The sequence below is a fragment of the Prionailurus bengalensis genome, chromosome D4 (genome assembly GCF_016509475.1).
Source record: "Prionailurus bengalensis isolate Pbe53 chromosome D4, Fcat_Pben_1.1_paternal_pri, whole genome shotgun sequence".
In the NCBI taxonomy this organism is placed as follows: domain Eukaryota; kingdom Metazoa; phylum Chordata; class Mammalia; order Carnivora; family Felidae; genus Prionailurus; species Prionailurus bengalensis.
The window spans coordinates 81,050,708-81,074,591 of NC_057359.1; the positions used below are offsets into that span (position 1 = coordinate 81,050,708).

Consider the following 23,884-nt stretch of genomic DNA (forward strand, 5'->3'; position numbering starts at 1 on the left):
GCTCCCTGATCCGTGGGCCTGCAGGCTGGGGGCGGTGGAAGACCTGGAAGGCTGTTCTGGGCCTGGGGTGTGTTCAGCTCCGGCTTCCATATCTGAAACAGCGGTTGGGAGCCAGGGTACTGTGAGGTGGCAGTCTTTCCTGGGGAAGTACCTCTGTCTCCAGAGGAGGCAGGGATTCAGCTTGTTATGAACTGTCTGGTGGAGGGATCGTGAGGGATGAAGGAGCCAGTGCTGTGAAGTGCTAAGCACTGTCCCTGGCTTGTTACAAGTCTCCGAGTCCCTTCGTCCCAGCCACCTTTGCTGTCACGACCGGGAGGCCGGTGGTGGATCGGACTCCTTCCAACAAGGTGTCCTTCTCACCATTTGCCAGATGGAGGAAACGATCTACCCAGGGTCGCACGGGAGGTGACAAAGGCAGGGCTCAGTGTATAGTTCTGGTGACCCAGGGTTTCTGTAAGTTCCTTGAAAGTTGCTGCATGTGCTCATATGATTTCTGTAGTTTTGGTGAAAGCCTGAGGTTTTGACAAGCAGTGAAGGTAGTTTGGAGCTAGAGCCCAAATTGCCAGGCCTCCAGCCCTGCCCTGGTGGCTGTGAACTGTGACCTGGGGCAAGCTGCTGGACCCCTCCGAGCCTCCACTTCCCAGTGTGTGAGGGGGTGGGTGGTGTGCATGAGGCAAAACCCTGGAGGGAGTTGTCAGTTTTGCGGGGGCATGTGTCGTGGAGGTGGTGGTCTTTGAGCCAGGATTGATGGGTAAAGAGAACTTGGCTGCTGGGAGCATTCCAAGCATCAGTGGGCAGCCCAGTGCTGCTGGGTTGAGAGGTACCTGGGAAGCTGTATTTAAAAGCGTACGACTGGGGCGCCTGGGTGGCGCAGTCGGTTAAACGTCCGACTTCAGCCAGGTCACGATCTCGCGGTCCGGGAGTTCGAGCCCCGCGTCAGGCTCTGGGCTGATGGCTCAGAGCCTGGAGCCTGTTTCCGATTCTGTGTCTCCCTCTCTCTCTGCCCCTCCCCCGTTCACGCTCTGTCTCTCTCTGTCCCAAAAATAAATAAACGTTGAAAAAAATAAATAAATAAAAGCGTACGACAGAGGTGCCTGGGTGGCTCCGTTGGTTAGGTGTCCGACTCTTGATCTCAGCTCAGGTCTTGACCTCAGGGCTGTGAATTCAAGCCGTGCGTTGGGCTCCACGTTGGGTGGAAGCCTACGTGAAAAAATAAAGTATATGGCGTTACTGGTTGGAATCCTGTGCGCCAAGTGGCAAGTGACATATTGGGCTAGTTTATCCTAGAGTCAGCCAGTGTGGGTGGGAAAAGATGGTGGGATCTCAGCGTCTGGCATGTTGTCTGGCCTTGGAAGCCCTGCAAAGTCTTGAGGTGGCCACGCTTGCGTGAGCATCAGAAGCCCACATTTGGGAGACCCTTTGGCTGCCTCCTGCCCTTCCCAGGTGTGGGGTGCCGCAGGTGAGGCAGGCATTGTAGCGCCACAGGTGGCTCTGATGCGTGGTCGCTAGGAGCAGGAGGAACTCAGCAGCTACACCCCAGTCTTTGACATCTTGAGTTCCTGCCTTTGTTGGTGGCCTGAGAGCCTGTGGCTGGCAGCCGCCCTCTCCTGCTGTGTTGCTGCTGCTGAATGATCCTGGCTGTTTCCTGCCAGTTACAGTCTGGGAAGCAGAGCTCTGGTGTCCCACCCGCTGGGACACCCAGATAGTGGCCTTTGGGAGGAAGAGGGAGCCGCGGTCCCAAGGTCCCCGGGCTCAGTGTTGGCATACTGGAGGCACTCGGTAGCTATATACTGGGGCGCTGGATTAACTCAAACCAGCAGTGGGGGCATAAGCAGGGGCAGGAAGGGGCAGAGTGCCCAGGGAAGGGTAGAACCAGGGCTGGTCATAGGGCTCACTGCACGTCAGAGGTGGTGTCATCCCCATTTTACAGATGAAAAAACGGAGACCTAAGTCACGGAGCTTTGTAAGGAAGGAGACCTCACTACATTAGACTGGTCATCAACCAGCATGGGGCCAGGAGCTGGAGCTGTGGTGACAAATGGCTGGTCCTAGGTTGAGGCAGGAAACTTGGTGCCTAGGAATGGGGGAAGGACAGTCCCCACATCGCCTTGTCACCCTAACCTGAACAACCTGCACAGAACAGAAGGCCACGTGGCATGGCGCTTGGGTAGTGGGGGGAGGGGATGAGAGGGGAGAAGATGCTGCCTGTGCCCCGCCCCCAGCCCCCTCCCTCACATTCCTTGGCGGGGCCAGCTGAACCTAGGAGGGCTTCCTGAAGGCAGAGAGCTGAGAGGAATTAGATAAGCCAGAGGGGAAGTGGCTTCCGTGGGATGGAAGTCCTTGGTTTTCAGCTCATTTGTTTTTAATTTCATCATCTTTACCCGCTTGGGTCATGAGTCCCCAAGGCCGGAGGCAGCTGTTGGAGGTATTTATGGTTGCTGCTTGGGGCGGGGGGCAGGGGGGGGGCGTTGTTGGGGAACCAGTCAGAAACCAGTCCCATACTCAGTTGTGTGATCTGCGGGACCAAGGGGGTGGATGGGTGTGTTCACGTGTGTGAGAAGGAGACAGGCACAGACTCAGCTCACGGGGAGGGAACACCTCTGCCAGGGCCTTGAACCAATTCTCAAGAGTCGTCTAAGTGGAGAAGGTGGGAAGGGCATTCGAGCACAGGGCCAACCTGTGTGCCGCGGGGTACAGTCCGGGTCCTCTGGGGCCTGCCATGTCAGCGCCTGAGGCCCGGGTCAGAGCTTTGGGTGCTGTGCTCCTGGGGCTGGGAGTGGGGCTTTACTGGGGGAGGATGAGGGAGGCCGAGGGTTTGAGGGTGTCACCCTGGATCTTTCTGAGCGCCCTGGCTAGGCTCTAGGCTGTTTCTCCTGGGGACCAGGAGCAGGAACAGGAGGGGCGCTTGGGCCTCAACTCACTTTCGATTGGCCCAGATCTCATCCTATTCAATGAGTGTTGCTCAGATTCTCTTCTTTTAAAATTCAGGGCACTTCGCTGTTCTACTGAGGTTTATGAATGTTTAAAAACTGCTTTGCGGTCCCCAAAGTAATTTGACAAGTCTGACAGCTATTGATTAAAAACCCAAAATTATTCAGGCTGCAGGATGACTTGGGGGATTAGATGGAAAGGTTTTTGTTTCTTCTCACTCTGCATGCCCCTTGCCCCCCCAGCCCCCCCCCCCAAAAGAAAGTAAGATGTGCGGAGGTAAATGTGTTCCCGAATGCTTTTTGAAAACTCCGTTAGGGCTGCAGAACCACACCGGAAATGGCGGGGGTGGGGGGTGGCCAGGACACTGAGGGGACTAGAACCAGTACTCCTCACGTCCCTGGTCTCTTCCCAAGCACCGTGACCCCAAGTCACCTGCAGGCAGCAGTGAGGTATCACTCTGAAGGTACTGTGGCTGTGGTAGCAGTGGGAGGAGTTGTAGTATTTAGTATCTGGTCCCTTATGTTCTTGGAGAGTTGACGTGTTGGGGCTTTTGTGGCGCTCTTGGAAGCAGGTGAGGAACTGTAGCCTAGAGAGGAGGGAGCTTGTTCAGAGCTGTGCAGCAAGTCTGTGGGTTTAAGGGAAAGGGGGGCCCAAGGTCACAGGCAGGTTAAGGGCGGACAGGAGCCCAGGCCCCCCAGGCCAGGTTCCCCGCCCTCCTGTCTCCCTCTCAGTGAGGGCCTGGCCCAGCATCACGTAGGTACCAGGACTGTCCAGCTGAGGGCGATGTGGCCGTTAGGATCCCAGCTCTCACTTCTGGACCCTGTGACCCGCCCAAGCCACTCCACATCCCTAGCCTGTTGCCTCTGGTGTCTTAAAGCTTCCTTCATCAAGTCCTTGGATTTACCGGGGTATGCATGGGAAAGGTCACTCCATGAGCTGGGGCTCTGTGGACCTATTTGAGTGCCGGCTCCCCCCGTCTGCTTTTTGTGCGGGGCCATGTTGGGAGAAGGCCATCGTCTTGGCAGGAATACTTGTCACACAGCTGGGCACATAGTAGGTGCTTAAGTGGTTGTTAAGTGCATGTGGCCACAGTGTCGATCATTAAATTGGCATCTCTGGGGCACTTCCTGGGAGCCAGGCCTCGGACTGCACCGTAGCCATAGCGTGTGATGAGCCGTCCGATCCTCCTGTCCTGGTAGTCAGGGTGTGGACCCTCCTTTGCCAGCTCAGCCCTGCAGTATGAGGGGAGGCACAGGCTGCAGGGGTAGGGTGAAGGCTGGAGACCAGGGCTCAGTGTAGCCCTCAGATAGGGTCACACCAGATCTAGTGACTGCTAGGACTGCCCCCCCCCCCCCCCCCCCCCCCCCCCCCCCCCCCCCCCCCCCCCCCCCCCCCCCCCCCCCCCCCCCCCGCCCTTGCCTTGGACTGACAGAATGCTGGGCTGAGAGGGGCCGTGCCTCCAGGCTCTGTCATCCCAGGAAGGCTTCCCAGGCAGGGCAGGCAGCCTGCCTGCCTGCCTTTTAAGGACAGGCTCTGTCTCCCCTGGGCCATGGGAGCCACCAGGCAGCTGCATTCTTCTCCCCTCCCCTGGGGCCCCAGCTGGGCCAGAGTGAGCACTGGCCTTCTCAGCAGTGAGTTCCCAGGCCGGAGGGGCAAGGCTGGGCCTGGGGAGAGAGAGCTCTGCTGGATGTTCCCGGTGGGGTGCGGCCCTGTTTGTGTCCCAGGACGCGGTGTCCTCCCCCTGACTGCGCTCCAGCACCGGCTCCTTCCGCTGTGGGCAGAGGCTTCCAGCACAGCTCCCTGGACCTCCTGGCATGTTCTGACATGACTCCAGAGTCCACAGGTCCTGCCAGCCCTCAGGTGGGCACCTCCTCCATTGAGACCAACCTTGGCCAGGACTTTTACCCCCTCCAGGCCTGGTTGTGGCCGTGGGCAGTGGCAGGGGACCACACAAGCATGAGTGGGACATTGGGTCGGGGAACGCTATGCTCAGGAGTCACGGGCAAAGGGGCTAAAGTGGCCCCCTCGACAGGGTATACTGACCACCCTTTCCTTTCTTTCAGGAAATTAAGAGCTTTTTTTTTTTTTTTTTTTTTTTTGAGGCATCCCAGAGCATTTGGGGAGATGTAATTTGTCCCCATTTTGCAGATGGGGAAGACTTGAGGCATGGAGAAAGCGAGGGACTTGAGTGGTCAGAGGAAAGGAACAGAGAATGATCTGAGGGGTCCTTATCACCCCAAATGTCAGCAGCATCACCCACCCCGGAAGCTTTGGCCTTGCTCACAGCTGCCCCCCTGTTCCTACTGAGGCAAGTGTGTAGAGCAGACAGAAGGACTGGAACTGTCATGAGCGGCTGGCATTTATTTACCCCTGCTTTCTGGAGCCTCTCCCCTGCACTATCTTTTTTTTTAAGGTTTATTTTTGAGAGAGAGACAGACAGACAGACAGACAGAGTGAGTGGGGGATGGGCAGAGAGAGAGGGAGACACAGAATCCCAAGCAGGCTCCAGGCTCTGAGCTGTCAGCACAGGGCCCAGTGTGGGGCTCGAACCCATGAACCGCAAGATCATGACCTGAACCGAAGTCGGACACTTAACCCATTGAGCCCCCCAGGCGCCCCTCCCCTGCACTCCTACTTGATCCTTACAACAGTCCTGTAAGGAATGTGTGTCACTCTCCCCACTTACAGATGGGGAAACCGAGGCCTGGAGAGTTGAATGACTTACAAATGATCAAGGCTGAGTGGTTTTTGAGGAATGGCTGGGCACTGGTGACACCAGGCCCTCCTGCCCGCCTCCCTGTTCCCAGCTGTGGGTGGGGAGGGTATGCGTGTGTCTGCCCCTGGGGCTTACTCCACTGCCTACCTGTGCACCTGGCCTGTTACCCAGCAGCCCTCTGGCAGCGCAGGCGTTCCCTCCGCAGCATGTCTAAAGGGGCTCCCAGCTCCTGCTTGCACACTCCCACAGACAGCGTGCTCACTCCTCCAAAACCAAGCCAGCTTGACCCATTTGGGGTCAGCTGTGCCTGAGCTACGATTGGCTTCTCCTGGGCCCGGCTTTGCCCTCTGGTGGGGGCATGCAGGGCAGCTCTCTCTGCCCTTTTGAGATTTGGAAGGAGATTCTGAGCCTCTCATTTTCCAGGCTATACAACGTCTCAGTTCCCCACGCACCCCCCCGGTTCCCCCTCCCCCCACCCCATAGTAGCTGAGAACGTCCTCCCTGTGTCAGATAGGGCTTTTTAATTATCGCAAGTTTTTGTTTGTGGGTCTCCTCCCTCCTTGAAATAATGGGGAATTTGCTAAACTTCTGTGTCAGTAACCTTTGAAGAGAAAAAAAGGCTGGAGTTGAAAAACAGCTCGTGGGCTGGCTGGAAGGCTATCAGATAAGGCAGTGGCCCAGGAGCTGGGACAATGTCCTCTTGTTCCTGCTCCCCAGCCCTCACAATGAGCTGCTGTGGGGCCTGGCTGTATCCCCAACAGTGGCTCCCTCGCCCGTTTCCTGGGCAGGGGCTGCCCCACCCTCGCCATAGCCCCCCTGGCTCTTCCTCCTGGACCTGGAATGAGTGGGTCATGGTGAGCAGGTCCGCTGCCCGTGGCCCTTGGCTGCTCGGCAGCCTGGGGGTGACGGAGAAGGGATGGGGGCACCGATGGAGCCAGCCTTAGACTCTGCCGGACGGGGCTCGAGTCTCACTTGGCTCACTCGAGTCTCACTCACCCTGTCTTTCTGGGGTGCGGTACCTCAGTCCTGGTGGTTGTCCTGACAGCTAGGTGAGGAGACAGGTGGGCAAGTGGTGTGGCATGCGGCCCGGGTGTGAGCCCTTGTCTGCCCCGGGGAGACCGGAGCGGCACGGTGATGGTGGCCGCATTCGGGCTGGGCTTTGACAGCCGAGAAACAAGGATTTCGGCAGGCAGAGGGGCGCAGGGAGAGGCGGTAGGGGCTTCTGGAAACTGTACTGGCGAAGGCCCTGAGGGGGAAGGGGTTCAGGGCAGGGCAGGGACCAGCTGGGGAGGAGAGTCTAGGTCACTTGTCTGGGTGTGGTGTGAGGGGCGTCTCAGCGAGGGCTGAACACCAGCTTGGAGCACTGTGGTTTGATTCTCTTTGGGCTGTGAGGGCACGGCAGAGGGGCCTGTCCGGCGGAAAGCTGCCGCTGTGGTCTAGGTGGAGGCGGCCAGTGGGGAGGCCCTCCCGCACTGCCCCCCGGGCCCTGGCCGAGATAGCTCTCTGGAGCAGAGGAGTCCAGGGCAGGTCTCCCTACCCTGTGTCCTTGGCTGTCTCATCGATGGTCTGGGAACCATGGCACCATCCCCTTGCCAGGAAGTATGAGGATGCCATGCGATGGAGGTAAAGGCCCGAGCAACTGGCCTTGGTTGGGGAGGGGATCCAGGGCTTCTAATCCCCTGGGTCTGTTTAGAGTCTAGAGAATCAGTTGTGTCTAGGACTCAGGGATGTCTCGGAGGGATGGGACAGTGGGGAGGGGGGTGCAGCCATGGAGGGTACAGTGACCCCTGGTCTTGGGAGACGTGGAGGGAGCCCCCCATACCTGGACAAAGCCAGAGCAGGGGCATTTCTCAGAGGTACTGGGTGAGCAGGCAGCTGCCCTGATGACCAAAGCTGGGTTCATCTTTGTCACCGGGGAGGATTGTCCTCATCCCAGCTGACTCCTCCTCCTTCCCGGAGCTTAGCTGACCTTGGCTGCTGGGATACTGGGACTTTGGTCTGGGAACTCGAGGGCCCTGAGCCTTGGTGCTGAGCCAGACCCCGCCCTATCTACTAGGAGCCCCCTGCCAGGCAGAAAGAGGGTCACAAGAGACCTTCCCAGCATAGCCTGATGACTTTCAGGCTCTGGGACCACGTACAAGGTTGCTGTCTCTGAGGAGTCCGGAAAGGCTTCACAGAGGAGGGTGCACTGATGCCGAGAGTTGAAGGTCGGCTAGGATGAGGGGACAGCATATGCCTGGAGGCCTGCCTGTGGGAGTCGAGAAGAGCAGCCCAGGGTGAGGTGGAACAGGCAGGTGGGCCCTGGCTAGCGGGGCTGGCATTGAATCCCATGCAGTCCTGACCAGAAACCCGTCTTCTGGACTCCAAGGCCCGAGAGATGGCTGTCCCTGAAAAATCCTCTTTACAGCACCTTTTAAGTGCATGTTCATTACTATTGATTTCTGTTTGAAATAACACCCTCCTCTTCCGGATAAAGAAGTGGCCCCAGGGGGGTGAGGTGTGGAGAGGGGCTGCCCTCTCGAGCAGGCTCGTTTCTCCCCTGTAAAAGTAGGGGTGAACTCAGTATCTGTCTCTCGGCCTTGTGAGGATTCATCAAAGGGATATGTGTGACGTTTCCTGTGGGCGCAGCCCAGGGGTGCCAGCTCTGCCCTGGTGAGGAGGGCCGGGTGCATGGAGCCCAGTGTAGACATGTGGTGTGCCCGGCAGGGTTGTTGTGAGAATGAGCTCGCTCCTGGGCTGCAGACGTGGGAAGGCCTTTGGCCCTGCTTGGTGTGGTGGTTCTGGTCTCCAGGGACCACAGGAGGTCACAGATCTGGGCACAGGAGGAGGCCATGCAGTGGGAGTGACAGGAAGGGACCTGATGCAGGGGTTGGGGGACACACAGACCCTGTGTACAATGGCATCAGGCCCCAGACCCCCCACACCACATGAGGCAGCTGTGGGCAGGGCTCCCAGAGCAACCAGGGCCCCATTCTAGCAGGGGCTTTGGACACATCAGGTAACTGCTGCTTCCTGAACCCCTTACCTTTCTGGGAAATGAGTAGATGAATATTCCTGGTAAAAAGGATGCCAAAGTGAGCAGCTGAGCGCCCTGTGCAGAGTGAAAAAGCAAGTGCCTGTGGGTGGAGCCCTTCTCTCCTGGGAGTAGAGTGGAAGCGAGGCAGCGGCCAGCACCTGATCACCTCCTTTTCCTGAGCTTCCTGGGTAGGGAGTCCGTGCCTACTTGCTGCCCCCTTAGGGCCTGGGAAGTCTGCGGTGCCCTCCACCCTCCCTCCTTGCCTTATTGAACCTTTTGCCCAGCCTGGGAAGGCAGAGGCTGTAGGTAAGCAAGATGCTGGCCTACCAGTGCTGACACGAGGCAAAAGAATGGTGTGGTAAAGGCCTGCTTTGAGTAATTGATGGGGTGGGCTGGTGTGGGGGTACTTGGGGGTCCTGTGGGCCTGGGTCAAGGCTGGTTTCCTGGAGGAGGTCGTTCTTAGGCCGTTTGGTGATCCTCTTGGGTTGAGGAAGTGACCAAGTGACCACTCTCCCTTCCCGAAACCTGGTCATCTTATAGCTACCACCAAGGGCACACTCACCTCTGCCAGGACATTTTACCCACCAGGGTCACAAAAGAACAACTCCCTCTGAACCTCATGTGCTCCTTTCTCTCTCGCCAGGAGCCTTGTGGGGAAGAGAGGAGGAACGGGCAGACTCCAGGCCGAGCGGGAAGGATACGTGTCTGCATGGGAATCAGGGAGCACAGGCCCACTGGCCCTGCCCCCATCCCACAGGCCAGCAGTTAGAGCTTGGCCCTCTAGACGGTGCAGAAATAGCCTGCCAGACCTTGGAGTAGCTGCCCCCACTCCCCCTCCCAGTGAACTCGGGTGCAAGGGGTTCGGCCTCTGTTCTGGGTCCCCCAGCCTGGAGAAGCCCACAGGAGGTTGGGAGGGTCACAGCTGCCCAGCTACAGTCAGGATGCCTTTACTGTGAGTTTCCCCATAGCCCTCTGTTCAGCCAGGAACCTTCCCAGGGAGGCCTGGGCCCGCTGGGGTGTGATTATGGAACCGGGTGGTAGGGAAGAAAGAGGAGGGCTGTGCAGCCGTGGGCTCCAGGATCTGGCTGCTTGGGGTCTGGGCTGGGCCTGCTGGACTCCTGGGCTGTAGACCCAGGGCCGCTTTGGCTCTCCCTGGGCAGAGCCAGTCTACTGAACCATACCTCCCTTTCCTCTCCCCAGCCACCTTGTTCAGGCGAGAGGGGGCCCTAGCCCCCTAGGACACCAGCTCCTCCCTCTGTACATCCTGGGTCCCTACTCTGCCTTCCCAGCATCCTTACCCGGCAGGGATTTCCAGGCTGGGCCGGAAAACAGCCCGGTCCCAGCCTGCCAGCTGGGTTTTAAGCCCTGGACAGCAAGCCTAGGGTGCTGTGGTTCCCAGCCCTTCCTAGGAAGGGTGGCTTTTCCAGCACCTGGGGCAGGGCATCTCTTGCACTGGGGTATGAAGCCCTATCCTAGGAGGGAGGCCTGGAGTTTGCCTTGCGTGGGGGGCGGCCCGAGGTAGAATCTTGCAGCTGAGGGGACTACAAGCCCACCCCTCGCCTAGGTCAGTGCTATGACGGAGGTAATAGGCCACTGGAGCAGGGCCTGGGGAGCTCTGTTAGCACCCAGAACTGAGTGGGGTGGTGTCCACAGTGCAGGTTTGTGAGGGCTGCCTCCAGAGAGAGAGAGCTGGAGGAGCGGAGGCGGTGTCGCTGGCGTGCCGAAAGGCTCGGGCCTCACCGAGTTCCACACGTGAGTGAGGGTTTGGCTGGGCTCTAACCTGACCTCACCCTGCCTCACAGCTTCCCTCTGGTCTGGCCACTCCCCTCAAGCTCTCAGGAGTCCTACCTGAATGCGTCAGTTCAGCTTGAGGGACCTGAGCCTTGCCCTGTGCCAGCTTCATTCTAGGCACGGGGGGGGGGGGGGGGGGGGGGGCTGACTGGGCCTCTTGGGTCAGGCTGTGGGGTCCCTGTGGGCTGGGGTCCCTGTTCTGGCTCTGACTCCTCTGCAGTGTCTAGCACAGAACTCCCATCTTAGAGAGGTCTGTTGCCATGGGCACCTCGAGTCTGGGGTGTGGACGGTGGCCTCTCGCAGCCTGTGGGGGCCTCTGGGCAGGATCCGTCCAGCTCATCTCTGAATTCCTGAGCCCCCACATAGCGGGCTTACCCCAGTGGCTTACCTCCAGTGGTCACGGAGATACGGGCTACCGGTTTGTGCTCCGCAGGAAGTGTTTGGTGATTCTGCCGGGCCTTCCTGTCCTGAGGTAGGGTCTTTGGTGAGACAGGGAGAGAATGATGGCTTGAGCTTTGAGCCATTGGAGGCCAGGAGCTGAGAGGCAGAGGGTGCTGGGGGAAGGAGGTCTGGGTGGGCCAAGCCCCCCAGGGGTTTGTGCTGTGGACAGGGGTAGGGGCAAGACCTGCCCGGCTTCCATGCCAGGAAGGGCTTAGCAGGCCTGCTGGTCCCAAGGCCACAGCTGTGGGAGGGGGCTTTGGTGGGACACTGCCGTGTGCCGTTGGCTCTGGAAGGGACATTCGCCTCTCGGAAGGACTCTACCAAGCCCTGGTGCGGGTGCCATCTGAGGTACCTTCCATGTGATGTACTGAGGGAACTGAGGCTCAGAGAGGGGAACAGCAAGTGAGCAGTGGGCCCAGGTCCATGGCCGGGTCTGTCAGAGTCCGTCCTAGTCTGGGCTCCTTCTGGGCACCAGATGATGTCAACTATCTCTGCTCTTTGTGCCTGTGTCGAGCCCACTGAGCCTGGCCTGGGCCCCCAAGCTCCGGGACATGGACCCTATCTGAGTCTCAGTGTCTCAGGTACTGTGCGGAGACTGTGGTATTCTTTCCCGTTTGAGCCCCGGGTCCTCCTCTGTAAGGTGGGAGCAGCGGATGTCCCCGTGGCTCTCCTGCCCTGAGTGGGACTGGTGGGGGGAGTGGGATGATGTGTGAGAAAGAGCTTTGTTGACCGTGACTTTCTAGACAAATGGGTGACTACTTTGGTCTTGGAGGGAGACCAGGGCCGAGGAGAGGAGGTAGAGAAGGTTGCGTGGGTGTCCCGTGGGTCTCCAAGGCCAGGACCCTACCCCAGCACTCAGTGCTGACATTCGGCTCCTGAGTGGTGGCCTGATCCTCCAGCATCTGCTCCCTTAGGCTGAGCCACTCTCCTGGAGTCCCGCCGTGGGCAAGAGGGCCTGGCGGGTGTCTGTGACTCCAGCGCTGTGGTGCCCCCTTCCCGGGAGGAGTGACTGCCTCCAGCTGGGAGGTCTGGGCAGGCCCCCCTGGGAAGGGGGAAGGGAGGGGAGCAGCAGGCTGGGCCTGACACAAGAACCGCCCACCCCCAGGTCCCATCTGATGCCCAGGCTGAAGGAGTCTCGCTCCCACGAGTCCCTGCTCAGCCCCAGCAGCGCGGTAGAGGCGCTGGACCTCAGCATGGAGGAGGAGGTGGTCATCAAGCCGGTGCACAGCAGCATCCTGGGCCAGGACTACTGCTTCGAGGTGGGTCCCACTGCAGGAGCAAGGTGGGGCGCTGGTGTCGCTCTGTGGCCTCGGTGAAGGCCAGGCTCTTTGGGGCCAGGCTGGAATCTGCCCAGCGCTTTTGGCTCCTAAGAGACCGGGTGGAGCTGGGAAACGGGGGGCTCTGTTCCCGCTCCGTGGGCTCTTTGTACGCGGCCCGGCACTGTCTCCCATGTGCAAGGGCATGAGGCCCCAGTGGGTGAAGGGAGTGAAGGCCTGTATAGAATTGCTTAAGCCCCCAGAGCCTGCTCACTCCTCCTTAGAAACCCCTCAAATGCAATGTGGGGTAGGAGAGAGTACCCCTTTTTGGGGCTTGTCTCCCCTTCTGCATAATGAGAGCCAGAACTTTTCCTGCCCTAGCTTTCTGTGACCCAAGTTTGAGAGCAGGGGGACAGCCACCCAACCTGTGCAGGGCCCCCTCACCGTAGATGGGGAATCTGAGGCCCAGAGTGGGCAGGACGATGTCAGCAGCCACACAAAAGCCTGAGGCCAAACCAAGACCATGGTAGCTAATGTTGCAGGTGTTCCTGGGAGTTCCTAATTGCTTCTCCAATTATTCATATTCTCTTCCCACCTCTGTTTCTGGGAAGCTTCCCACCCCCAACTGTCTTGCATAATTAGGGGAGCTCTCTGATAGAGGAATGAATTCACCTGGTGATGGAAATCAGCTACTCAGGGACAACCTCCGGGGCCCCCCTGGCCCTGGGGAAGAGGCCGAGTGCTGCCTGGCGCACCTGCCCCACGCTCTGGGCCTCTGGGTGCCGTTTCTGGCTCAAGACGCCTGGACTGGCCGGGCTCTGACTTCTTTGCCTGGGACAGGCTGAAGATGGTGCCTGCCCGCTTGTCCACAGCAGGGGGGGGTCTGAACAGCCGGGTGAGGAGTCTGGTTTCCCCCACAAAGCCAGGACAGCAGGGGACAGCAGGAACAGAGTGGGAGCAGTTTGGGTCGGGCCCCCTGACCTGGATGGGACTGAAGGAGGAGCAGGAGTCTGGGGAGGAGGGTAAGGGTTTCAGACAGGAGGACCCCAGGGCCCAGCACATCTAGACAGTGCAATTTTTATTTCTCCAGTGTTGTCCCCCAAATGTTAAGTTTCTGTGACCAAGTTTAGCCACTTGGCTAAAGAGAACTGTCAGAGGTAGCCGCTAAGGACTGAGGTGATCCTTTGTATCTGTCTCCTCGGTGCCTGTGGCTTTACCTGTAGGGGGGAAGTCTGAGTTGAGCATTGCCCTCTGACCCGGGCAGGGGGCCCACACCTTCTCTCCCCATCTCTGGGAGAGTGAGGTTGGAGCCAGAAAGATGCTCTGCTGTGGACAGGGACGCTGAGGCAGGGGTGGGGAGTGGGGACCAGGCACCGACTGGCACGGGGCTCCGCTGTCCTGCTGTTGACTTGCTCTGGGATCTTGGGTTACCTGCAAACGTGGTCATTGGGTGAGCTGCCCTGTGGCTGTGGCTCCGACCTGGTGGCCATAGTCCACCCGCCCAGGGCCCAGAGGTCTTCCGTCGTACCAGCCTTACTGTGTTCCCCTCCCCTGTGACACGGTCCTGCCTGTCTCTCACAGGTGACCACGTCATCAGGAAGCAAGTGCTTCTCCTGCCGATCGGCAGCCGAGCGGGATAAGTGGATGGAGAACCTTCGGCGAGCTGTACACCCCAACAAGGTAAGCCTGTGTCCCCAGTGCCCAAGTAGGGTGGACTGAGGCTGGACCCAGAGTGGACCTAGATGCTGACAGGAGGGGAGAGGCAGGGATCTCCGATGTGGGCTGTGATGGGGGGTGGAGGCAGAACCCAGGTGAGCAGTAGGTGCCGGGCTCTGAGGGAGGAGCTCCAGTTGGCCAGACTGACTCGAGCCACATGCTAAAGAGGCTGGGCCAGAGAACTGAGCATTGGGCTGTTGGGGACTTGAGTGCTGGCATTCTGCTGCCTGGATGTCCCCCTTTCCCCAGGCTGATTCCCTACGCATCCAGTTCCAGCTTAGACATCTGTCCCCTTCAGGGGAGCACCACTGACCTAGGCAGGTGTGCCCCCAAGCCGCCCCCGTCAGGTCCCTGGATCCCCTCCTATAATCATCTGCTTCTGTGGCTGCCTTTGGGGCTGGGCTGAGCCCTGGTCACCATGACCTCACTACGGAAGGGGCCTTAGCAGTGGTCACCTCCTAAGTGACGTTACAGACCAGCAAACTCCAGAAGAGCTGGTAAATGGCACAGTCACCTGCTATGTGCCAGGCATTGTGCTAACCTCCTACTCGATCTGTTACTCTGTTTCATTCCTGTTTCACAGGAGAGGGAACCAAGGCTTAGGTTAAGTCATGTGCCTAAGGTCAGTGGGCTCGTACAAGACAGAGCAGGGATCCAGCCCCTTGTCCGCCAGGCTCCGAGCGGTCCCTGCCTCACCCCTGTCCTGTGTCGGGCTTGGGCCCCTCCCGTGTCTGAAAGCTCTCCCTGCGCCCCTGGTGACCGAGGCCCCTTTGCGCACGCGCAGGACAACAGCCGGCGTGTGGAGCACATCCTAAAGCTGTGGGTGATCGAGGCCAAGGACCTGCCGGCCAAGAAGAAGTATCTGTGTGAGCTGTGCCTGGACGACGTGCTCTACGCCCGCACCACGGGCAAGCTCAAGACGGACAATGTCTTCTGGGGCGAGCACTTTGAGTTCCACAACCTGCCCCCTCTGCGCACCGTCACCGTCCACCTGTACCGGGAGACTGACAAGAAGAAGAAGAAGGAGCGCAACAGTTACCTGGGCCTGGTGAGCCTGCCTGCCGCCTCGGTGGCTGGGCGGCAGTTCGTGGAGAAGTGGTACCCGGTGGTGACGCCCAACCCCAAGGGCGGCAAGGGCCCCGGGCCCATGATCCGCATCAAGGCTCGCTACCAGACCGTCACCATCCTGCCCATGGAGATGTACAAGGAGTTTGCCGAGCACATCACCAACCACTACCTGGGGCTCTGTGCAGCCCTCGAGCCCATCCTCAGCGCCAAGACCAAGGAGGAGATGGCATCAGCCCTGGTGCACATCCTGCAGAGCACGGGCAAGGTGAAGGTGCGTGTGTGGGCGCAGGTGGGTCCCCCACGCCGTGTGGCCCCATGCAGAGGCCTGGGATGCGCACTAGGTTATCTGCTGCCCCCCCCGTGTCCGAGTCCGTGATTTCGGCTCTAACAGAAGCACCCGTCGCAGCCAGGTGGGCTCCCTAAACCCAAGAGTTGTGTCATAGAGTTGCCGGGGGGGTTCTTGTTCCTCCTCGTGGTTGGAGCTGATCGCTGGCACACATATGGAGCCGACGGGTGGGGTTGTGGCTTACAGTGAGGAAGTGGGTTTTAGGAACCTTCCCGCTGCACCCAAGGGCTGGCGTCTAAGGCTTGAGGGGAACCAGCCTCTCCCAGACACACGTCCAGTGAGACAGAGTTCAGTTGACATCCCCACAAGTGACCACCTGTCGCAGCCCTCACACGTCAGACACACAGACTCACACACAGAGCGCAGTGTATTGCCTCCACGCAGCAACCAGCCGGCTGTGGTGACAGCCATCCCCGGTCCCATGGCCTCCAGAACAGGGATTGTCCCGTAGCCATCTGGGCAAGCCCTCCTGGAGGGCTTCTGCCCACCTCTTTTTATCTTCCAGGCCATGTTTCAGTCCCTCCCACCTAGTTCTGGAGACAGGCTCCTTCAGGAAGGCTCCCCCCCCCCCCATCCCCTCCTGGTGGGAGTTGCCTGAAGGGGATGCAGTGGAGAAGGACTGGGCATTGCAGAAGGCCTTGCATGCTGGCCTGTGTCCTAGGAGAATAAAAGATGAATCTCTTACCTACATTTAAGACAAGAAAGAAGGAACTGGGCCTCTGCCCTCTGGACATGGTGTGGTTTGAGGACCAAGTAGCCTGTGATGGAGACGAGGGACCGCCGTGTGTCGGGGTCCTGAGCCCTCACAGTCTCAGGACAGGGGAGACACAGGCTGGGGACCCAGGCACATGACTCCATTAGGGCCCCTTATCCTCTTATCTGTTCCCGGAAGTCTGTGGCCCTCTTCAGGCCTCCAGAGCCCCCCCGCCTGTTGGACTCATGCTGTCCTTCAAGGAAAGGGACTTCCTGACTGTGCTTTCCATGAGGGGAGGGAGGCCTCATTGTCTTCTACCCACCCCCAGCTGCAGACCTGACTAGGTTGGACCGGCTCTGGCTATACTATCCTTAATTTCCTGGTCAGTGTTGGGGGTTGCTGGGAAACTGAGTGACCTGAGGGAGTCCCTGGCCCCCAGAGAGGGAACGAGGGAGACCTCTTCTGCTGCTGTGTCTGTTCCTTCAGTACTTGTCCCCCAAGGGCTGGGCTAGCCTGGAAAGCCGACTCCCATCTGCAGTGACCTTTGTTCTCGGGGCTCACGGTGCTTTGTGGAGGGAGTTGGAAGCCAGGCTCCAGCCGCCTCAGTGGGCCTTGGGGGATCAATAGGCAGAAGGATAGGAAGTAACTCGTGTGCTAGGGCCATGTGCTTATGAGCCCCTTCTGTCTGAACACTTGGGAACCAAAGGGACACTCTTGGTGAGAAGCAGAGCGTCTGACAAGGGCCCCGAAGTCCCAAGGTGAGGTTTGTGTGAGCAGGCATCTCAGCACCTTCCTGCCCGCTCCCCGGACTCTGCTTTCCTGGGCTGTGGCTTTTCAGAGTCCCTGTCCTTGGGTTCCCGGGCCTTCTCCCCGTCATCCCCACTCCTTTCAATGTGACAAGAGGCAGATCCGGCCCTGATAGCTGGGTGGGCTCAGGCAGGTCACTTTCCTGTTCCATGCCTCGTTGGGTTTTAGCTCTAAAGAGAGCTCCTACTCATCCCAGCCTGGGCCTGGCACCCACCCCAGGTGTTTAGAAGCCCTGTGGAGCCACCAGGCTCCATGCAGTGCTTGCCTCTGCTCTGTGTGTTCAGAGAAAGGGGCTCTCTGGGTTGCCTGTAGGGCAGGAAGGGGTCCTCAGGCTGTGTGGTTCCCAGAGAGGCAGTGGCCACTCCCTCCCCCAGCCCCCACCCTTTCTCCATTGGCCAGTAGGTCTCCTGGGCCTAGAACTCAATTCTGTAGTCTAAGGTCCACTTTCAATTTCAGAGGGCCCAAAGTTGTACATAATGAAGTGAGAAATTTCCAGAGCCCCAGAAACCCTGGCCCACACCGGCCTCCTTGCCGCCTCGTCACCTCCCCCCTACCCCGGGTCTCTGATTCCCTGCCTGTCTTCTTTCCCTCCCCCAGGTCACAGGGTTGGCCGAGGGCATGAGGAGGCAGGGGCTCCTGAGAGAGGCAGGTTCACACTGCCCACATCTCTGCAGTCAGGAGGGCATGCGTGGGCTCAGGCTCCTCCCAGGGTCTTCCCGTGACACTGTGTACAGGACCCACAGGCTCACCAGTTTCACAGCTGCCTTCCAGAAAGTCTGGGACCCACAGCAGTGAGGGGCCGCCTTCCCACCTAAGCTGAGGGCCGTGTTCTCGCCATCTGGGCCCTGGCGCACTGCCTTAGGGCATCTGGACAAGTCCCCACCGTGGTGCTGCATAGAACAGGTCATCTGGGGTGGGAGACCCCCTCCGAGTAACGGGTGGGTAGATAGTGGCAGCTGCTTGTATGACAGAGGGAGGGTGGCCTGTCTGTCCTCTTCGGCGCTGTTGGTGATGGGAAGGGAGACCTGGCCAGGCCTGGTCAGGGCTGAACAGGGTTTGAGTCCAGCGGACCTGACCATGGTGCAGTTGGCTCATGGCTCTGCGTGCTCTTGCCCAGGCCTGTCTTCCCTATCCCTAGACCCAGCTCTCACCAACTGTAGGCATCTCCCCTGCACAGGCTGCCTTGTGCGCACCCCCAGCAGCCCCCCGAGGGTGGGCACCAGCAGCGTGGCAGTGGAGCAGCCTTGAGAAGGAGGCACTTCTGGCTGGGGAGCAGGTCTGGGATCTTAGGGTCCTACTTGCAGGCCTGCTCATGTCCATTCTCCTCACCTCCTGCCTCCCCAGGACTTCCTGACGGACCTGATGATGTCAGAGGTGGACCGCTGTGGGGACAATGAGCACCTTATCTTCCGGGAGAACACGCTGGCCACCAAGGCCATCGAGGAGTACCTCAAGCTGGTGGGCCAGAAGTACCTGCAAGATGCGCTAGGTAGGGGTGGGGCGTGGGGCCGGCAGGTGGGCAGGGCATGGGCCGTGCCTGCCAGGCCCTCACTCCCTCTCCCTGCCCTCCTGGCCCCAGGTGAGTTCATCAAAGCTCTGTACGAGTCGGATGAGAACTGCGAAGTGGACCCGAGCAAGTGCTCGGCCGCCGACCTCCCCGAGCACCAGGGCAACCTCAAGATGTGCTGCGAGCTAGCCTTCTGCAAGATCATCAACTCCTACTGGTCAGTGCCGCCCGGGCCCCCACCCCTGTGTCTTTCCCTTCCTGCATGCAGGACTCTGGGTGCCGTGCTGGTGTGCGTGTGCGTGTGCGTGTGCTCGGCAAGGCCCTTAGGCTCCATCTTCCCCAACTTCTAAATGACGGAGCAGAGGTTTCACAGGGAGGGCACAATGACACACCCTGCCTGGCCCAGTGGAGTCTTGATGGGCTGCCGGGCCCCGTCCTGGTCCTTTGTGGGCTCACGCATGTAAGGGAGCATCCCAGAACATATGCAGGACACGGCAGTGCATTTCCACGCTTCTTAGCGGGCACCCTCCCTGTGCCGGGCACTGTCGTTGATGCTGGAGCTGCGGCACTAGGAGTGAGGCCGACGGCCCTGCTCAGGTACCCTCGTGGGGCAGGTGGACAGCTTCAGGTGAGACCCCTCAGCTGTCCACAGGGGTGCCACCCTCCTGCACCTACCATACCTCACTCTTTTCTTTGGCAGGGTCTCCCTCACCCCACACCTCACCTCCACACGCTCCCTCCCTTCCTGCTTCAAGGCCTTGTGCCTGCTTCCCTCTGTCACCGCCCGTCATGGTATCAGACGCGGTTGTCTCATCCCTCCCAGCACCCGCTGTCACAGCCCTGATCCCATCAGAGTGGGACTGTGCCTGTGTCCAGATCCATTTCCTGCATGTACCTGGAGCACCCTGGGGGCAGACAGATTCCCCCGGCTCATGGCTGGACCCAGGAAGGCCCGGGAATGGTTTGCTACTCCCAAAAAACAGGCAGAGACAGGCCTGCTAGGTTAGCAGCAGCCTTGGGAAGGGGACAGAGGGAATAGCCAGAGCGCATAGAGTGGATGTCCTTCTATCAGGTCCCTCTGCCCCTGGGCTGCACAAGGTGCTCACCTAGGTCCATCCTGGCCCCTCGGGCTGGGCCAGAAATGACCCCTGGCCTGGGGTAGAGGCACAGCCTTGAACTCTTTGGGAACATACTTCCCATCCTTGGGCTGGGCTGTGCTTTTACCCGGTACCCGCCCAGTTCCCAGGGCAGACTGGGCGTGGGACACAGGGAAACATATCCATAGACAGCCATTTTCCATTTCCTCTTTCTGATATTTGTCCGAGGCCCGGAGGCATCTTTCTGTCCTGGACAAGGCCATCGATAGATGTCATCGCTCAGCACCTGCCCCCTGCCCAGTCCTGTGCCAGGCAGTTTGAGGGTCAGGGCTTAAGGTCGTGTTCTCCTCTGCTCCTCTGTCGCTGTGTCTGTAGCATGTTCTTGTTGTTTCACTGCAGAGAGCCTGCTGAGCAGGTGCTGGGCTTGTTGGGCAAAAGCCTTTGGAGTTGATCGAGGCTTCTGATGGACTTGAGATGGTCCTGTGAACATGGCAGGGCCGGCCTTGTTCTCAGTGTAAGGATGAGGGGACTGAATGAAGTTCAGGGAGGGCCAGGCACTTGCTCAGAGCACCCTGAGTCCGTGACAGAGCCAGGCATAGAGTCCAAAGAGTGCTGGGGCCTGGCCTGCCCCAGGGTGGGAGGCATGTCTATCAGGGTGAAAAGATAGGAAAACCACATAAAGATTGGCCAGTGGGGCCTGACTGCAGCAGGCTGCGGGTGCCCGGTAGAGAGAGCCCCCAGTGGGGTGCTGGCAACCCTGCCCACCTTCACTGGGCCCCCCTGGGGAGGTCACTTCCTCCATTTCCCTTCCCACCTAGAAAGCGGGAGCTGTGTTCTCATCCTGTGATTAGCCTGTTGCCATCTTGATCATTTGGAGCTCTTCTGAAAATGTCTGATTCCTATAATATTCAAGCAAAGGGAGTGAGTCTCAGCAGCCAGTGATGGCATCCAAGGGGCAGTGGTCTGTTCCAGTCGTGTTTTCCTCACTCTCCCCGAGATCTCGTGCCTGGTGTCTGGGAGAGAGGGTGGAGCCCCGGGTCGGGCCCAGGAGCTGGCCATTGCCGTCGAATCTCGTTGGGACCGAGACCTGGCTCCTGTGTGCCTGCGCCCATCCCCTCTCGGCCCATTTGTAGAGAGCCCACGGCCTCGCCTGGGGTTCTGTGTCCCTGCTCCCTGGGCCAGGCTCTCCCTTTGCCCTCACTGCCGTGCTGCAGTCCTGTGCTCAGTAGCTCACAGGCCGTCACGGTGGAGGCGTTGGAATCCAGGGCTCCATCAGACCCAGCACCAGGTCCCTGCTCTGCACCCTCCTGCCCTAGCCCCCTGCCCGATGACTGGCCCACCTTCCTCTGTCCCTCCAGTGTCTTCCCACGGGAGCTGAAAGAGGTATTTGCCTCATGGCGACAGGAGTGCAGCAGCCGTGGCCGGCCTGACATCAGCGAGCGACTCATCAGCGCCTCCCTGTTTCTGCGCTTCCTCTGCCCTGCCATCATGTCGCCCTCACTCTTCAATCTGCTGCAGGAGTACCCCGATGACCGCACTGCCCGCACCCTCACCCTCATCGCCAAGGTTACCCAGAACCTGGCCAACTTCGCCAAGTGAGTGCCGTGAGCCCGGACGGCCAGGGTCCAGGCGTGGGCATCCGCTGGAGCCCTGGGGACAGGCCGTGGGTGTGTCTGCCCTGGGGTGGGGCCGCACGGCAGGCCCTGCTTCTGTCCCTGTCCTCCTCAGCTCTTCCCCTCCCCTTCTTTCAAAATCAGATCTCCACCTCCCATCCTCCCCCCACAAAAAGTACATGGCATTTGGGTATGTTTCCTTAATTTTCAAAGGTGAGAAAAGGAGATATTTTTTCCTTCTGCTTTTTGAACTAACATTTTTATCATAAGGATTATCCCGTGTACTTAACATTCATAAGCCTCATTTTGCGATGAATGACTAACATGCCTTCAAGGGAGAATGGCCCATATTTCCTTAACCCGTCCTGCGTGGTTGGGCTCTCAGGTTGTTTCAGACTGTCCTTGTTTGATGCTGTGAAGAATGTCTTTGCTTATAAGGCGCTTCAGTGTTCTCGACTGTACCCTAGAGCGAGTGGGTGGAAACGGAAGGGCTCATTCACAGTGTGGACAGAGCCGTGCTGCAAGCCTTCTCTGTGCTGGGCTCTGAGTCACATCTGGTTCCAGCCTCCTGGACCCACATTTGATCAGGGAGAGAGGGCAGGAAGCAGCGGAGCAGTGATAGAGACGCAGGCCTCCTAGGAGGGCCCCAGCCCTGTCCTCCTAGGAGATGCACCCCCTGCTGTGTGTCAGGACCGGGGAGGTGGGGAGGCAGTCACCTGCTCACGGAGAGGCAGCAGGAACAGAGGCGGGGCAGGCCCCGGGAGGCCCGTGTGCTGGCTTGATGAGGCACCGTGGCATTCCCGAGTCATTACATGGCAGGCCCGGAGAAGGGGGGGGGGGGGGGGGTGCGAGACCCAAGAGGACAGCGGGATCTTGAAGTTCAGGTGGAGCAGTGGGTCCCCCACAGGGAGGATGGCCCTCGTCCGTTCTGGGTCCTGAACTGGTCAGCCTGACAGCATGGGGAATGGGGTCTGGAGAGAGCACAGCAGGCAGCAGAGAGACAGGGCAGAGGGCATAGCTGTGGTTCCCTCCCACAGAAGAAACCGCAGTGGAAGTATTGGGGGGTGGGGAGCGGCTAAGGTCGGGGGTGATTGGAAGGTAAAGTCAGCAGGCCTAGCCGGGTGGGGAAGAAGAGGGAGAAGCTGGCCACCCCCAGGCTTCTGGCTGAGCTCTCTGGGGGACAGCGGTGTCCCTACTTAGGATAGGAAGCCCAGGAGCGCGGCATGGGTTTGAGGTGACAGCGCTGAGTCGGCCAGACTCGGCCAGGCTGAGGACAGGGGAGGTGCCCGTGGATGTACATGCCTGAAAGCTCAGCAGAGAGACCCGCTAAGTGTGCATTAAAAGTCACCTGCACACCAAGCCATTGAAACTTGGAAGAAAGAGGGAAGGAGACTGACCAGCAGTGAATGGGGAGTGAGGGCCACAGAACATTCTGGTCCTGTGAGGAGAGGTCCGGGAAAGGGTCTCTGGCCTTAGCCGGGAACAAGGGCCCCGAGCCAGAGCAGATGTGTTGGCTTGGTGGAGTGAGTGGTGGGAGAGGCAGCCACAGTGGGGGCGGGGGGACTCAAAGGGGGGTCTCCTGGACAGGCCCCGGGACACTTACCCTCTCTGCTTTCTGTCCAGGTTTGGCAGCAAGGAGGAGTACATGTCATTCATGAACCAGTTCCTGGAGCACGAGTGGACCAACATGCAGCGCTTCCTGCTAGAGATCTCCAACCCCGAGACCGTCTCCAACACGGCCGGCTTCGAGGGCTACATCGACCTGGGCCGCGAGCTCTCCAGCCTGCACTCGCTGCTCTGGGAGGCCGTCAGCCAGCTGGAGCAGGTGCCTGGCCCCACGGGCTCCAGGGGGGACAGAGCCGGGCCAGAGGTGGCTGCAGAGCTCAGGGCTGCCCCTCCTTCTGGACTAACTGTGGGGGTCAAAGTGTTCACCTGCCCGGGTGCCAGAGCCCAAGGTTCCAGCCCAGGCCCTGTGAGCATTGCCCTCAGGGTCCCTGAGCCCCTTTCCCTTGATGGGCAGTGTCCCATTCAGTCACCAGCACCAGCCACGGGAGCCCACTTTGCCCACGGGGGCTTTAGCTGTCCACACTCAGCATTGAGTGCGTGAAGGTGTGCCCCCTACCTGTGAGAAATGTGATCATCTTTAGCTGCTTCTCTGAAAATATCCTCGTTCTAGGTTTTAAGGCCACTGATGTGAAAAGATAGACACTGAAGATGCTGCACCTCCACACGTCAGGCAGGAAGCTGCAGACCTTTCCAGAATTACCCTTGACCATGAGTTGAAAATCTGATTCCCTAGACATGTCTGATCCTGCTGCGGCCGCCTGGCCTGCGCCCTCGGTGGCCCGGGGTTCCACTGTCGCCCCAGCAGCCCCAGCCCACACCGCGAACAGTCCGGTCAGGATCCACTTCCATAATATCTGTTGCTTCCCCGGGCTTAAAGAGACCACTTTACAAACGTGGTTACTGCCTGAACAGGGATGGAAGGCCTCCTTGCTCCCGTCCCATTCCCTAGAGGTGACCACTCAGGGCACTCCAATGTGTAGCTTTCTAGATATGTCTGCACGTGTGTTAAGTACCCATGCAGGCACAGAGTTCTTTTCCGTTTTTGTTTGTGTTGAAGTGAGCACTGCAGAGTGCATTTCTCACCTGGCTCTGTTGTCCTCTTTCCGTGTCACTAGGGGCCGCGCCGCCACTGTGGCCTCTCGGATGGCCGCAGGCTGTCCCGCATAGGAGTACACATTTCACTAGCCCCTGTTGCGGACACACGGGTTAATCCCCGCGTCTTGTTGCTGCCGTCGTGTCTGTTCGCTGATACCCACTCCCCTTTGGCTCAAGAGACACAGGGCAGGAAACGGCAGTGGGGCCAAGGCCCTCTCTTTCTC

At 59.4% G+C, this 23,884-nt stretch overlaps 1 protein-coding gene across 11 annotated transcripts in view; it reads left to right on the forward strand.

Moving 5' to 3' along the window:
- LOC122474681 (DAB2 interacting protein) overlaps positions 1-23,884 on the forward strand; it is a 188,312-nt gene that overhangs the window by 148,494 nt on the left and 15,934 nt on the right. For all 11 annotated transcript variants that reach the window (XM_043565706.1, XM_043565709.1, XM_043565710.1 and 8 more), the window contains 7 exons: positions 12,001-12,154; positions 13,733-13,831; positions 14,652-15,206; positions 18,127-18,271; positions 18,362-18,506; positions 20,745-20,981; positions 22,623-22,824. In XM_043565706.1, coding sequence (XP_043421641.1) covers positions 12,001-12,154; positions 13,733-13,831; positions 14,652-15,206; positions 18,127-18,271; positions 18,362-18,506; positions 20,745-20,981; positions 22,623-22,824 — 1,537 coding nt within the window. The remainder of the gene's footprint in view (positions 1-12,000; positions 12,155-13,732; positions 13,832-14,651; positions 15,207-18,126; positions 18,272-18,361; positions 18,507-20,744; positions 20,982-22,622; positions 22,825-23,884) is intronic.